The sequence below is a fragment of the Barbus barbus genome (genome assembly GCF_936440315.1).
Source record: "Barbus barbus genome assembly, chromosome: 17".
Taxonomy (NCBI): Eukaryota; Metazoa; Chordata; class Actinopteri; order Cypriniformes; family Cyprinidae; genus Barbus; species Barbus barbus.
In genome coordinates, this window is record NC_136745.1 from 9,285,736 (window position 1) to 9,300,963 (window position 15,228).

Sequence of the window (15,228 nt, forward strand, 5' to 3'; positions counted from 1 at the left end):
TGTTTTTACTTCAAACTGTTGCTTATGGCCAAAATATGAGTCTAGAATCCATAATAACGCTTCCTCCAGTGAAACAGTCCTTCCAAATGTCCTCACGTCAACATCTACACACATATTTGTTAATTGTTTTGGACAATTTTCACTTGTAAACGGTGCTTGATCTGTGCATATTTATCTCCTCATTCAGATGAGACTAATTTTTTACTGGAGAAAGTATAATTTTTTACTTCTTAACGATGGATTCATTTCTTACAATTATGCAGCTTTTCACTTGACAAGACATTAATTTATGGACTGGAGTTGTGTGGACTCTCATTCTGACGCGGCACCCATTCACTGCAGATTGGTGAGCAAGTAATGTAATGCTACATTTGTCCAAATTTGTAATGATGAAGAAAAAAACTCATGGAAATTTGGAAATTTCATCTTGGACGGCCTGAGGGTGAGTACATTTTCTGCAAATATTAATTTTTAGTGTGAACTATATTCGTTTAGTTGTAATCAATCAGTTGGAAGCAATCAGTCACTCTATTTCAGTAAGGATGCTGTCTATTTAGACAGTAAGCAGCTCACTGGGTTTCAGAACAAAGTTTAAATGTATTCAAGATTGAAATACAGAATTCTAAATTTTAAAGATCTTAAATTCTCAAGTTTCAATGTGGTTCTAGAAGCAAAAACGAGAGAAAAGGTGTGAGTAAAGTGGCTGTTCATACCAAACATTCTTGTATTACATCTGTACCATTTTTAGTTGTACATTTGTACATGTACATAAACATGCATTTTTAAGACGCCTTGTCAAATTAAAAGAAGTTACATTTTTCAAAAACCATATCACATTTGATTCCCTTTAGGCCATTTTCAGATGTATGTGAATGGCCCCTATTGCTACATCCGTGTCTCATCAAAATGACCATAATTACCAAATGAGACTACTCAGAATTATTCAGTTTCTCAGAATCACAAATGATTCATTTCTATGGCAACACTCAATGCCAAAATTACTGCAAATTGCCACATAACACCAAAAAGGCAGCATGTCCAGCTTTACTCATGATGAAAGTACAATAATTAATCACTGCATTAATTTACCTCCATATGCTCAGTGAATGTGCATCAGGAAACTTGACAAAACAATAGTAAAGATAATATAAGTCTAGAGTTATAGCAGCTGTTGTTTGCTTGTAAATGAAGCTGCTGCCAGTTTTAGCCATAGTTTTCATTAAATTGTGAGTTTCTGACTTGTGATTTGCAAGTTCGACAAAAACATGGGCAGGTTTTACTACTTGGAAACTGGTAATTATGATAATTTCACCATGACATGAAAGTCCTATTAATGCAACATGAATGCAACCGCTAATTTCCTCACAAACACGTAAGACTGAATTTAAAGTGTAAATGTTTGATGTTTGACATTGTAGCTTCAATGTTTAGATTCATTATGACCAATGAATTCACAAACACTGATACGTTTTTCTTTATCATTCACAACTTCTCACATACAGATCAACACTGTTTGCTTCCTAGAGTAAGAATACACACGCTGGTTCAAACGCACGTCTTCCACTCCGTATCTGTCCTGTATTCATGTCCAGACTTGAAAATATACAGTAATATATATATATATATATAAAATAACAAATATTATAATCAATGTATTTTTATACGCCAATATTCTGATAGTCTAAGACTACATTTCCCGCAGTGCACTTCTTCCTCCCTCCACTTGTTTGTAATTGAGATATTTAAGATGACGTCAATAAAATGGTGTATTTTAATGCAGTAAATGTTTCTGGTCTGGTCTGGCCTTTGTTTACATTATTGACTAGGCATGAGCAATAATAATAGTGATATTTGACTTAAAAGAGAGAAAAGGACAATGAAAGGAGATGATCTAGTGGTTTAAACTCACGATGAGAGAGTGTTCTCGGCCCATCGTGATGACTGTACGGTTTATCGTCCTCAGCAGAGACGACACAATGTCCTGAATGTGCTGAAATGTGTCTCCCTGGAAGAGAAAGAGACAAAACGCTTGTTATTTGTATTCTAGCGCTGAACCCGCTGCATGCAAACGGTCAAAGATTTTCTCATTAAGTCGGCCAATTAAACACAAACACACAGAATGACTCTTGAGTTTCTCACCTCAGCGTTCCCTGTTTATAAGCTACAAATCTTAGAAGAATAGCAGAGATGAATTCTATCATCACAACTAGATATTTTTCATACAAATGAAAATGAACCCTGGCTGTTAGGCAAGATTTTTATTTCAATTTGAGATGATTTCTTAAATAAACATAAAAGAAGATTTTGATTGAGTCATACTGTTCTGATATTTTGTCACTTGCGAAGCTTTAGAGCTCTTGGTCACTATTCACTTTAATTTGCACAGAAAAGAACAGTGTGATATGATGAGTTAATGCTTATAGAATTAATTTTTTTTAGTTAACCATTCCTTAAATCGTGCAAATGAAGAGTGAAATGTGTGATTTTGTTTTAGTTGCAGGTCTGGTCTTTCTGGCTCCATCAGATTCATTTATTGTTTAAATGTATTGATTAGACTGAAGAGATCTGGAACAGGCCAGATGTGTGTGTGTGTGTGTGTGTGTGCAATGTTAAATAAAGGCCTTTAATTAAATTTTTTTTTATTTATTAATTCTGAGAAAACCCATCTGGTCCCAAAAATGGCCAATTTCTAAAAATGTGGAGTCCTTTAAAGTCAGCTTAAATCTTAACACATGTTCCTGGCCTTATCCCATACAATCCAGGATTTTACTCCAAAGACAGAAAAATGTATCTCTTCGTAATCTTGAATTGATGAAATCAAATACACATAAGATAATGACAATAGCTGTGCTGTTATTTTGGCGATACTTGCATGTAAAATTAGAGAAGCAACATAACGTAATATCTGCGTTTAACTGAAAGAGCTGCTCCTCTCTATCGCTCTCTGAACAGAGCAGACGCACAGAGTGAGAAAAAAAGGGGTGTGTGCACGCACTGGGACAGCAAGCCTTCGCGCTCGCGCGGCAGTCTCAGAAACTAAGTTTAAATAAGTTTTGGGGGAAAAAAGTCTCCAAATTGGTCTGCAAAGTTGCTAAGCAACACTGTGCATCTCCATTTCTCCAACTACGGGCTAGGCCACGGGTCAAACAGAAAATGTGCGCTGCGTTAATAAAATTATTGCCGTTAAAATGAATTTGCGTTAACGCGTTATTAACACATTAACTTTGACAGCACTAAATAAAATATAAACAAGACTAAAATTGCTAAACTTAAATCTGAAAATAAAGTATTTACAAATGAATTAAAAAATATCACATAACTACATAACAAAATAACTAACTTGAACACATTTAGTTAAAAAAATTGTTTAAAATAACAAAATACTGCATTGGCAACTAAAACTAAAATATAAAATATAAAAAAAATAGATTTATAAAACAAGTACAGCATATTAATAAAATATATATAAAACAAACAAATCACATAAGCACATTAGAAAATAACTAAAACTTAAATTAAAATGTAAACTGAAAATATAAAACTAAAAGCTATTTCAAATATTAATAAATAATATAATAGCATATATATAATACTAAAAGCACACTGGATGACTGGTGGTATTAGTCTCTCCTACTTCCTCCTCATGAGCGAGCAGGTTAAGTTTCTGAACAACCGACATCACTGATGAAAACCCTTCATCACAACATGTTCTGTCTGTATGTGAGAATCAGCCTACAGGAAAATGACCCGTGTGTGTGTGTGTGTGTGTGTTTACCACCCCCTCACGAATTTCATGATGCAGAGGCGGATAAAGTGAGGGATTGAGAGAGAGAGAAACATCTGTTCATCTCTACATGGAGTATTTCATTTCATATTGTGTTTCTCAACGTCAACAGCTCTTCACTTCAGCTGCTGCCACAAACACTCTCTCTCTTTATGGGTTTCTGTCTCTTCTCCTTTATCGTCATCTGTCTCATTCTTTCTCAGTGGTCAGTGGATAACGGCTTAATCAGGTACGCCTATAATCCCTGTGGAGTGTGTGTGTGCGTGTGTGTGTGGACGCAGATATCTGTGGCACCTGTGGCCTGTCAGACAGTACAGTTTCTATTACTCTTTCTCTCTATCCACAAAGCTGCTCCCTCATCGATCTCACATCACACTCGTGAATCCTACGACACCTGTAGCAGCTCGTACTTCATTCTACCCCAGTATTTGGGGCAAATGTTGCAATGATTTAATGCAAAAACTCTAAAAATTGACTCCATTTTGTTTAAGCAAGCAGCAATAATTCAAGAATAAATCAATAAATCCTATTTTAAAGTTTTTGCACTAAATCATTATTTTCATGACATCTTTTACCCCAACTAATTAAAATAATGTGTAAAAACATTTAAATTCTGAATAATTAATCATCATGGTGGTATTTGATTGGTTGCCTTTAATGGTTATGCTGATTTAAATAAAAAGTTATTACAGTAATGAGAATCTAATGAAAATCAACACAGAAATGAATTAAAATTGCAAACAAACTCAAAAGTAAAATGTTACATTAAAGTAATGAAAGTTACAGTGCTGCTTGAAAGTTTGTGAACCCTTTAGAATGTTCTATTTGTGCATAAATATGACCCAAAACATCATCAGATTTCCTGAAAGTCCTGAAAGTAGACCCCAATCGAACAAATGAGACAAAAATACTTTCTTTTTCATTTATTTATTGAGAAAAATGATCCATTGTTGCATATCTGTACGTTGCAAAAGTATGTGAATCTTTGTTTTCAGTATCTGGTGTGACTCCATTTTTCATTATTGCAGGTAAAGTTTCTTGTAACTGCTGATCAGTCCTGCACAACATCTTGTGGGAGTTTTAGCCCCAAGGTACAGAACCACTTCAACTCTGTGATATTGGTGGGTTTCCTTTCAGGTCCTTCCAGAACATTTCAGTTGGATTGAGGTCTGGACTTTGACTTAGCCAAACATTAACTTTGTTCTTCTTAAACCGTTCTTTGGTAAAATTACTTATATGCTTGGGGTCGTTATCTTGCTCCATGACCCGCTTTCTCTTGAGACTCGGACAGATGTCTTGACGTTTTCCTTTACAATTTGCTGGTATAATTCAGAATTCATTGTTCCGACAATGATAGCAAGTCATCCTGACCCAGATTCAGCAAAACAGGGCCAAACCATGATACTGCCACCACTGTTTCGCAGAAGGGATTAGTTTTTTATGCTGGAATGAGGTGTGTTCTTTTCTCCAAACATAACGCTTCTAATTTAAAACAAAAAGTTTTATTTTGGTCTCATCCATTCACAAAACATTTATCTTATAGCCCTCTGGCTTGTGTACATGAGCAGTGGCTTTATCCTTGATTCTTTCTCAAGTGTTCTCCTAAAGGTGGACTCATCAACATTAACATCAGCCTATGTGAGATAGGCCTTTAGTTGCTTCGAGGTTACCCTGAGGTCCTTTCCGACCTCGCCGACAATTACATGTCTTGCTTTTAGAGTGATTTTTGTTGGCGGACCACTCCTGGGGAGGGTAACAGTGGTCTTGAACTTCCTCCATTTGTACACAATCTGTCTGGCTGTGGATTTGTGGAGTCTAAACTCTTTAGAGATGGTTTTGTAACATTTTCCAGCCTGATGAGCAACAACAACTCTTTTTCTCAGGTCCTCAGAGATCTCCTTTGTTTGCACCATGATTCACTTCCTCAAACATGATCAGACTTTGATAGATCCCTGTTCTTTAAATAAAACAGTCATTCCACTGACTGAAACCACCTCTGAACAGATGGACTCTAATTTCACCTTCAAATTAAAGGTGGAGTAAGCAATTTCTGGAAGCCAATGTTGATATTTGAAATCACCAAAACAAACACGTCCGTACCCCAAAAGGGTCTCGCCCCTATTTTGATAGCTCTGCCCCGCACATACATAATATATGCAACCCAGGCAACAATTCGTTCTGTGAAACAAAGCAAAACGATGTGAATAAAAAATAATATCAAAAGATCGGTCCTGTCTGTTGTTTATTAATTCAAGCGGTGATGTTACCAAAGCAACCTCGGCGTCCGATCACTCGGCTCGGCTGTTCACTGAACGCTCTCTCCTTCATATCATGAGTAGACATCCCCCTTACTGCTGATTGGCTACAAGTTTGTTTTGGTACTCGGCCTGACTTATAATTTGTGAAAAATTACATACCCCACCTTTAACACGTAATACTTTCACATACTTTTGCCACTCACAGATATGTAATATTTGACAATGACCCTGAATAAATAAATGACAACGTATATATTTTCATCTCATTTGTTTAATTGAGTTTTCTTTGTCAATTTTCAGGACTTGTGCGAAAATCAGATGATCTTTTGGGTCCCACTTTTGCAGAAATATAGAACATTATAAAGGGTTCACAAACTTTCAAGCAGCACTGTATATTTATACATATATTTAATTATTGTTGGGATTGTTTACATTTCATATATTCATTATATACTACCATTAAAAAGTTTGTGCAATAAATTGCTCAAAAGTGAAAAAGACATTTATAATGTCCTTCTACCGTTATTTGAAATGTTAATAACATTTCACAATATTACTGATTTTACTGTGTTTTTAATCAAATAAATGAGGCCTTGGTGAACAAGAGATTGCTTTCAAAAATATCACAAAATCTTGCTGACCCCAAACTTCTAACGTCTTGTGATTATGGGTTGAAATATGATGTATATTCCAGTTTGCATATTAGTTCATTAGATTTAGTTCATTATATATTAGCAGGATTTTTAAATGGTTGCTCTTATTTTCAAATAGGTGTGTTTATCCTCATTTTACAATGGCTCTAAACACAGCTCAAAAGTTAAAACGACACACTCAGGAAAACCTAGACAGCTTATTTCCCATCCCATAATGTTTGTGTGTGCGGCTCTACAAATACTCATTCTCACAGATGTTCTCTCATCTGTATTTTTAGAAGAATCGTTTGAGGTGAATAATGTCTTGAAGACTCTCCGAGAGTTTAATTCAAACCGCAGCATGAAACATGCCCTGAGAGAGAGAACGAGAGTGAGCGTCTTCCTCACACGTCTCTCTCTCCATCACTGTTTGTTTGAACTGTGAAACGCTCTCTGAATCCTGTTAAAGGAGCAGACGAGAGGTCACGACCCCGTCACATCTTCATTCTGCTCTCTCTTCTGCACTCCATCATTTTCATCAGTCACTCATCATCATATAATCAGACGGGTCTGACCCGCTCACCTCGCCTCTCCGCTAAAACACAAACAGCTCTTGAAGGACATGTACGGCTTCTATACAAGTTAGAGATGAAGTGTGATGTTAACACCCGACACTTTTATTATTCAGAGTCAGCTATATTTAAGACATTCACGGGTTGACACTGAGCATAGCTGTTTCATTAGCATTTGTTGCATGACTGATTGATTACCACTGAAAATGAAGGACGACATACAGAGACAAATCAAACCTCTGACTAAGAGTCCATCTATAAAAGCAGTACCACTGTCAAAATTATGTGATTAAACTATTTTAAACAATTTTGACCTAAAACTATTTTTAATAATTAATAAATAAATAAATAATATTATTGTTCTTAAAATGTCATAGCATTTCAAATGATATAATACATGTATATTAGGGGTGTAACGTATTCGAAACGGTTCAGTACGCACATGTACCGAACGAATACAGTATTTATTTATTTTTTCAGGAAATTCAAATAATAAATGCCGTTTTGACAGTCTTTGATGTGGCATGACAGATCGCTGTATAAACGCCTTGGAGAGCCGCTTCTGGGACTGTTCAGAAACGTGCTGCTATAAACACAAGCATTGAGTCTGAGCCGTAACGCGCCACAGACTTGTGCAGAGCGGAGCGCGAGTGAATGCGATCATTCCTTCCTCTGTACTAATAGTTTTAACGCCAATAAACATGACTGAATATCTCATGTCTCATATAATTACTCAATCAGTGTTTCAACCATGGAAAGACATCAACAAAACAGCGTGGAAATAAAATATGTATTAATATTAAAAATGCTATATAATTATTTTAAAAAATTAAATATTTAAATATTTAAAATATTCTTAATTAATAATTATTAATGTGTATTTATATAATTTTTACAATTACATAAAAATGCATATTAATATATTATATTTTTATATATTATATATATAATATATTAAAAGAAATGCATGCACACACATATTTAAAAGTATTTCTCATTTTTAATGGATATAAAAATGTATATATCAAAATGTTCTTAAAAATAAAATATTACGAATGTTCTTAAAAATAAAATAAAATTATATAAATTATATTAACTATTTATAACCACATAGGATTCTACTGGAAGCATATTAGTATACATATTTCTTTAAAAGTATGAAATTATTTTCTGTAGTAATGAACATTATGCCACAGATGCTATGAATAGATCTTCACTTGTTTCGAAGCCAGAAGTTTTCTCTAAGAGGAAGCAGCACTAGTGCTGATTTAAACACACCAAAGACTGTTTTTGTGTGAGAGCAACAATTTGGGTTAAACAGGCAGTGCTGATAAACACACGGCAGCGTCCTGACCTCAATCATTATCTCCCTCTGTCTCCGTTTAACTGCTTTCTTTGGAAGTGGAAGTTCAGGAAGTTCAGTGTCTAAGTGCATCAGCATTCACAAAGTGAGATTAGAGAATCAGACTTCAAAGAACAGAGTGTAATCCGCCGTCATTTTAGTAATTAAAAACCCGCTCAGATTTTACATCAAGGTGTGTGTGTGTGTGTGTGTGCTTGATTAGAAGCATTTTTCAAATCAAAATCATAATCCTCAAAAAAGTGGAAGATCTGAATCCTCAAAATCTTAAAAACTTCTAAATTCCCAATTAAAAAGTAAAAAAAGAGTATTTAATGTCAGATTATTAAACTCATGATGCATGATAACACAATACTCTAATCAGTATTGCTTTATATTTTATAGCAATTTTAGTGCATCCATTTTTAATAGGACTGATCTATTTTTAATCAATGGTTTTCCACTATTGAATGAAATTTCTCCAGAAATCCACTGACTGTGCTGTGATTGGGTGGTGTATTAGTGTGCTGCTCTCTGATTGGCTCTTACCATGTCGTTTCGGCTCAGCACCTCCAGGATGTTGTTCAGAAGTTCGACGCTGTTGCGCTTCTCATCCTGATGCCCCTCCCCCACCACGGCCAACGCCCTGCTCAGCTCCCGGAGCATCATGGGTAACAGGATGTCACGGCAGTCTGGAGATGAAAACATAAAGTAAATAATATCAAAATAAATAAGTAAACATGAAATGTTGCATAAAAATTATGACTAAGAATCAGAATGGACATCAGGACATAGTGGAGGAAACAGCTTTTTGGCAAATGCAAAGACTTTATCCACTCAAAAAAACGACGAAAAGCAATTAACATATCAAATGTGTAAGTGTCTAGCAAAAATTATCATAAATTAAAATAACTTATTTTAGGTGCAAATATAAGAGCAAGTGAGTGTCTTGAGTGTCATGAGGTCGCAGTGAGTTCAGTGTGACTGACTCTCACTCAAGCATCTTTTCTCCTGCCTCTTAAAATCAGCATATTAAAAGCTCATTTAAACTCTGGCTCATTACCAGCTGATTATCAATGATAAACAATATGATTTTTCTGAGAACTAAAAGCAGAGAACTAAGACAAACTAAAGCAGAACACAGATGTACCTTTCAAAAGACAATGACAATTAATTTTTCAAATTTTAATACCATATGTGTGTGTTTGTGTATGTGTGTGTACATTGGTTCTTTGTGAAAATAATAATAATAATTCATATATTGGGACACATGAGTAGTATATTCCAAGCTGAGATGTTACCGAATCCCATGAATGATCCATATATATATATATATATATATATATTTTTTTTTTTTTATATTTATATTAGTGCTGTCAATCGATACAAAACAACAACTAATTAATCGCACATTTTTTTTAGATTAATCGCGATTAATCCCACCTAACATAACATTTTTTAAATATACTTTTATATTGCAATAATTTCACATTCAATATTCAAATTAATGTACAAACAACATAAAGACAGTATATTTTTAATATTTGTTTAATGGCATCTTTATTTTTATGACTGAAGCCCAGTATCACTGATACCAATTAATACTGACTTCCCTATAAAAATGTTTCCACCCAATATTTAACCATTGACTATAGCCATTCAACATTACATTATAATTAAGAGCTATCAATTTTAACATTTATTAGACTTTAAAAATAACTTCTAATTTAAGTGAACTTAGAACAATCTTCCCATAAACCTATTATAATAAATGTCATATTTATCTACCTGTGCCCCTCAGCAGAAACATACAGAAATTGAATAAAGTTATCAAACACTAAATTCTAAACTAAATACAGATGAATCCGTAAAACTATAAAAGTTATTGATTTCCTCTTTTTTCTTTTGTTTTTGATGAACAGACATCAGAGCAGCTGGTTATTAGGTTGTTTTGGCTTCTATTTCTTTAAGAGCTGCCGCTACCGAACATGACGCGGATCTGACACGCATCATATTTTCATATTCAGGTCTTATACTTCACTGAAGTGAAGTTGAAGCGCGCCTCCTGTTTGATGTACTCGTAAAGACGTTCTGCGACTGAATAAATGCACTTCTTGTCAAGAAAAAAGAGACAGAATTAGCAGTTATGAGTGGGGTGGCCAACCCTAGGCCCCGCCCCTGCGTTAACGGCGTTAAATAATTTTAACGTGTTAAACTGAAAAAATTAATCGCGATAGATAGATAGATAGATAGATAGATAGATAGATAGATAGATAGATAGATAGATAGATAGATAGATAAACAAAACCTCTATTTGTGTAACAGATTCACTGTATGCAGGTCAGAGAGCCAAATTCTTTCCAGAATGCAGCACTTCATGTACAAATGCATCAGCGTTTGCCATTGACCTGATCTTCCCACACAAGCATTCCTCTCAACGTCTCCCTCTCATTTTCTCTCTCTCAGAGCTCAAATGAGTCTCAGTAGGTGAGTTTCTATCTCACAAGAGCGCAATGCATCAAGAAAAGGCAGATATCATGAATGTGATGAGTTTCGAGAGCCGTACATCACCAAGGGTCTCAGAGAAACATTTAGAGCAGCTCATCACAGTGAAAGGCCAGTTTACCATATGCTTACAGTATTGTTGTGCCTTCAGTCTAGTAAATAAACGACAATCATAAACGTCGGCACTAATGCTAATTACCGAGGCGAATGGTAATTGGATTTGTCACACTTAATGTCCCTGTGAGATAAAGAGCGATGAGAGCGAGACTCCTCAGAGGAGAGATAAATGTGGCCCTCAGGGAGAAAGAGCGAATATTGAGTGATCTGAGCTCATGAAGGCTTTGCTAGTGTCGCTTTTTATAGAGTGTCCCGTTTCATCATCAATATCCCGGCCAAGAACAACAGGAAAATGTGCTATCGAGCATTTTCTCAAGGCCAAACTGACCGTTTCACCACCTGGACCGAAGCAGTGCTCGGTGAGTGTGCGTTTATCATTGTCATAATCCAAATTAAGCATTAAAACATGACAAACACACACAGCATCATGTGTACATGCGCATACCATAACATTTACAGTGACCTACACATCCAGAGTTCACGCTCGCAGCATTTTTCGGCTAAGCAGAAATGCTTTTACCTAACAGTAAAAAACACTTACTCGACAGACTCTATATTACTGTGGACTGATCCTGGCCGAGAGCCAAGCTAGCGATGGCCAAAAGTGCTTCATCTATCACTTATAGGTGACTTCTACAAATAATGCATTTTGACTGGAAATGAATAATGGAAAACCCTGCACATCAGTTACCCTTCTTAGAATAGTTTATTGTTTGTCTTAAACACATCACTTTAACATCTAATCTGTTTTCTGCGAGGACTGGAAAGACTTGTTTATATGATATTAAGATATTTTGAGAGATATATCTTGGGTGATCAATTGAGACACGTCACAGTTTTCATGGTACTCACATGTGTCACCAGCAGCGGTGGACGAAATACACAAAACAAGTACTTGAGTAAAAGTAGATACCCTAATAAAACATTACTCCAGTAAAAGTATTAAGTGCTCCTTTTCAATTTTACTCAAGTAAAAGTACAAAAGTATTTGAATTTTAATCTAATGTATTAACTGTAAAAAGTACAGATCGATTACTGTTTAAATTACGATTTTTATTTTAATGTGTATGCAAACATACTAGTTTAAAACTCATTGCTTCAGCAGTGGGATTAAATGCATAGGCAGTATATTAGTATATTATTTTAATATTTTAATGTTTAGTTTACCTAAAACCTTCCCCATTGAGAGGTGATTCGATAATGTGGATATATCCACATTCAAGCATTTCATACAGTGGGCTTAAACAGCCCACCCTTTTAAAGCAGTTCACAAATAACTGACAGTCCTGATCTATGATTTTCATTTACAATAATAAATCCCAAAATTCACCATTAGTTACTTACTTTTTGAGCTCCAAGGATCTCCCATTTCTGGTGCCTTTTGAGTCAGATTTGTGAATCCACTGAGTACTTAACTGGAGACTCGCTCTGACCAAATCATTTTGAATCAGTAAGTTGTTAACTGGAGACTCGCTCTGCCTGAATCATTTGAATCAGTGAGTTGTTAACTGGAGCCTCGCTCTGACCGAATCATTTGAATCAGTGAGTTGTTGACTGGAGACTCGCTCTGACCGAATCATTTGAATCAGTGAGTTGTTAACTGGAGACTCGCTCCGAACGAATAATTTGAATCAGTGAGTTGTTAACTGGAGACTAACCCTGCGTTCCATTCGGAAGGGCTCATCCCTATGCCCTAATGAATCAGTGAGTTGTTAACTGGAGACTCACTCTGAATGGATCATTTGAATCAGTGAGTTGTTAACTGGAGACTCGCTCTGAATGGATCATTTGAATCAGTGAGTTGTTAAATGGAGACTCAGTCTGAATGGATCATTTGAATCAGTGAGTTGTTAACTGGAGACTCACTCTGAATGGATCATTTGAATCAGTGAGTTGTTAACTGGAGACTCAGTCTGAATGGATCATTTGAATCAGTGAGTTGTTAACTGGAGACTCAGTCTGAATGGATCATTTGAATCAGTGAGTTGTTAACTGGAGACTCGCTCTGACCGAATCATTTGAATCAGTGAGTTGTTACAGTAACTGCAGACTCACTCTGATCAGATCATTTGAATCAGTGAGTCTTAGTTGAATAGATAATTGACATGTGAGTATGTGGTCCTTAGCTATTGTCAGGACAGATCAGCATTCACTCTAAAAATGCATTGTTGTCACATGTTTCTGAATGAGGTTTTAGCGATCAGATGTGACCACTTGATCAGATCCCCGATCACTTAGATTGATCATCTTTCTACCTTTCTTCCTCAACCAGGACTGAAGTGAAGACTAAATCACAGAGCTGGTTGAGTATTAAAAAAATTAATGTAATCTCACTAATGTGTCAGACTTTCTCTCAGGAGGAAAAGATCTTGACAACTGCTTCCATAAGAATCATAACTCAGCCCTTTTCTCTTCGTCAAAAAAACCCTCCTTCATTTTCATCTGTCATTCTATCCTGAGAGTTGACAATAAACTATTTCACATGGTAATAAGACGCCATTTCAATTACCCAGCTGGCTTAAACCAGACGGACACACCGCACCGTGCCACAGACAAAAGTGTGTGAAAACCAAAAGCTCCTTCATCGACACTGAAGATTGAAATCAGAATAAGCTTTAACTCTGGCTTTTCATGCAGCACTTGAAGGCCTAATTCAATCCTATTTCTATTACTGAGATTTTAGATGTCCGTGCACAATAATACTCGCCGTGTTTCGCTACGCTGTTAATATATATATTTCTCCTTGATGAAATGTGTTGAGCATCAAATTCACCTGTAATTCTCTCCTACAGGGCGGAACGAGAGCGCAGCTGTAAATTGGATTCTCAGCTGTTAACATACTGATGACAGCTGCATCAGACAATAACAAACTTTAAAGTGCATCATTTCCATGGCTCCTATTTAGGTGGGACTTTCAGAGCAAAAACAACAACAGCTGCTCTAAATGTCTGACTGCACTGAAAAACAGCCATCGTTCCTACTTTTAAAGGGGTCATATGACGTGTTTATGCGGTTTAAGGTTAAAAAAATACATTATTTTCTACATACTGTACATTATTGTTGCTCCTTTATGCCCTGAAACGCCTCTCGATTTTTTACAAAGCTCATCGTTCTGAGAAGCAAGGCATGCTCTGATTGGCCAGCTATCCAGTGCATTGTGATTGGCCGAATACCTCAAGCATGAGACGGAAATGTTACACCCCCTCACCGTATTGTAATGCCATGTCCCGGCACGACGACACAAAAACAATAAAACGCATTATAAACGAGGCATTTGTTGCATCCAGAGGGGACATAATTACTGATTATAATGACTTATACTGTCTTTTTACGTAAACATTACCATGTCTGCATTTATGATCGGAGAAACAACAAAGAACAAGCACTACTCTACACTGCTCAAAACTCGCGTTTGAATCGTCAGTAGCAGAAACATACTTACAGGCTGTGAGTCAGAAGCGTCAGACTTTCCTTGCAAAGTTGAAATTGCCCCACTTTATAGAAACAGCCTTTGTGCAAGCCTGCATTGTAGGCTACTCTTCAAGGTTCAGGAAATAGTCCTCCTTAAAATGCGCTGTAGAGTGCACACACTCTAATATTTGGATTGAACTGTTCTGGAACAGTGTTGTAAATACAACTTAGCCACTGATGTCTAGTTGTGTCCTCTTTTGGAAGCCCAAACAAAGTACTTTTGCTTTCACAACGAAACACAGCATCTCCAGGACATGGCGCCGGCGGCAGCAACAATACTACAGTGAGAATAACAGTTCCGCCTTCTTTCATTAAGTATACATTTGGGCTGTGTTTTGAAAATTTTCCCACACAGTGACGTAGACATGTGGGGGCGTGTTTGAATGAGCTGTTTTAGGGGGGCGTCTTAATAAATTCTTAATAAAGTCTTAACTTTTATTAAGAATATCTCTTTTGAGACTTTAGTCTTTGCAGCTTCAGGGATCTTATCTATGCATGAACAGTTTGTAACACTCCAAAGAGAAAGGAAAACTTGACATCGCATCATATG

The 15,228-nt window shown here is 36.0% G+C and overlaps 1 protein-coding gene across 1 annotated transcript in view; it reads right to left on the reverse strand.

The window, feature by feature from the left end:
• dock2 (dedicator of cytokinesis 2) overlaps positions 1-15,228 on the reverse strand; it is a 121,477-nt gene that overhangs the window by 55,817 nt on the left and 50,432 nt on the right. The window contains exons 25-26 of the mRNA XM_079438792.1: positions 9,135-9,277; positions 1,910-2,005 (exon numbers count right to left, since the gene is read on the reverse strand). Of these exons, the coding sequence (XP_079294918.1) occupies positions 1,910-2,005; positions 9,135-9,277 (239 nt within the window). The remainder of the gene's footprint in view (positions 1-1,909; positions 2,006-9,134; positions 9,278-15,228) is intronic.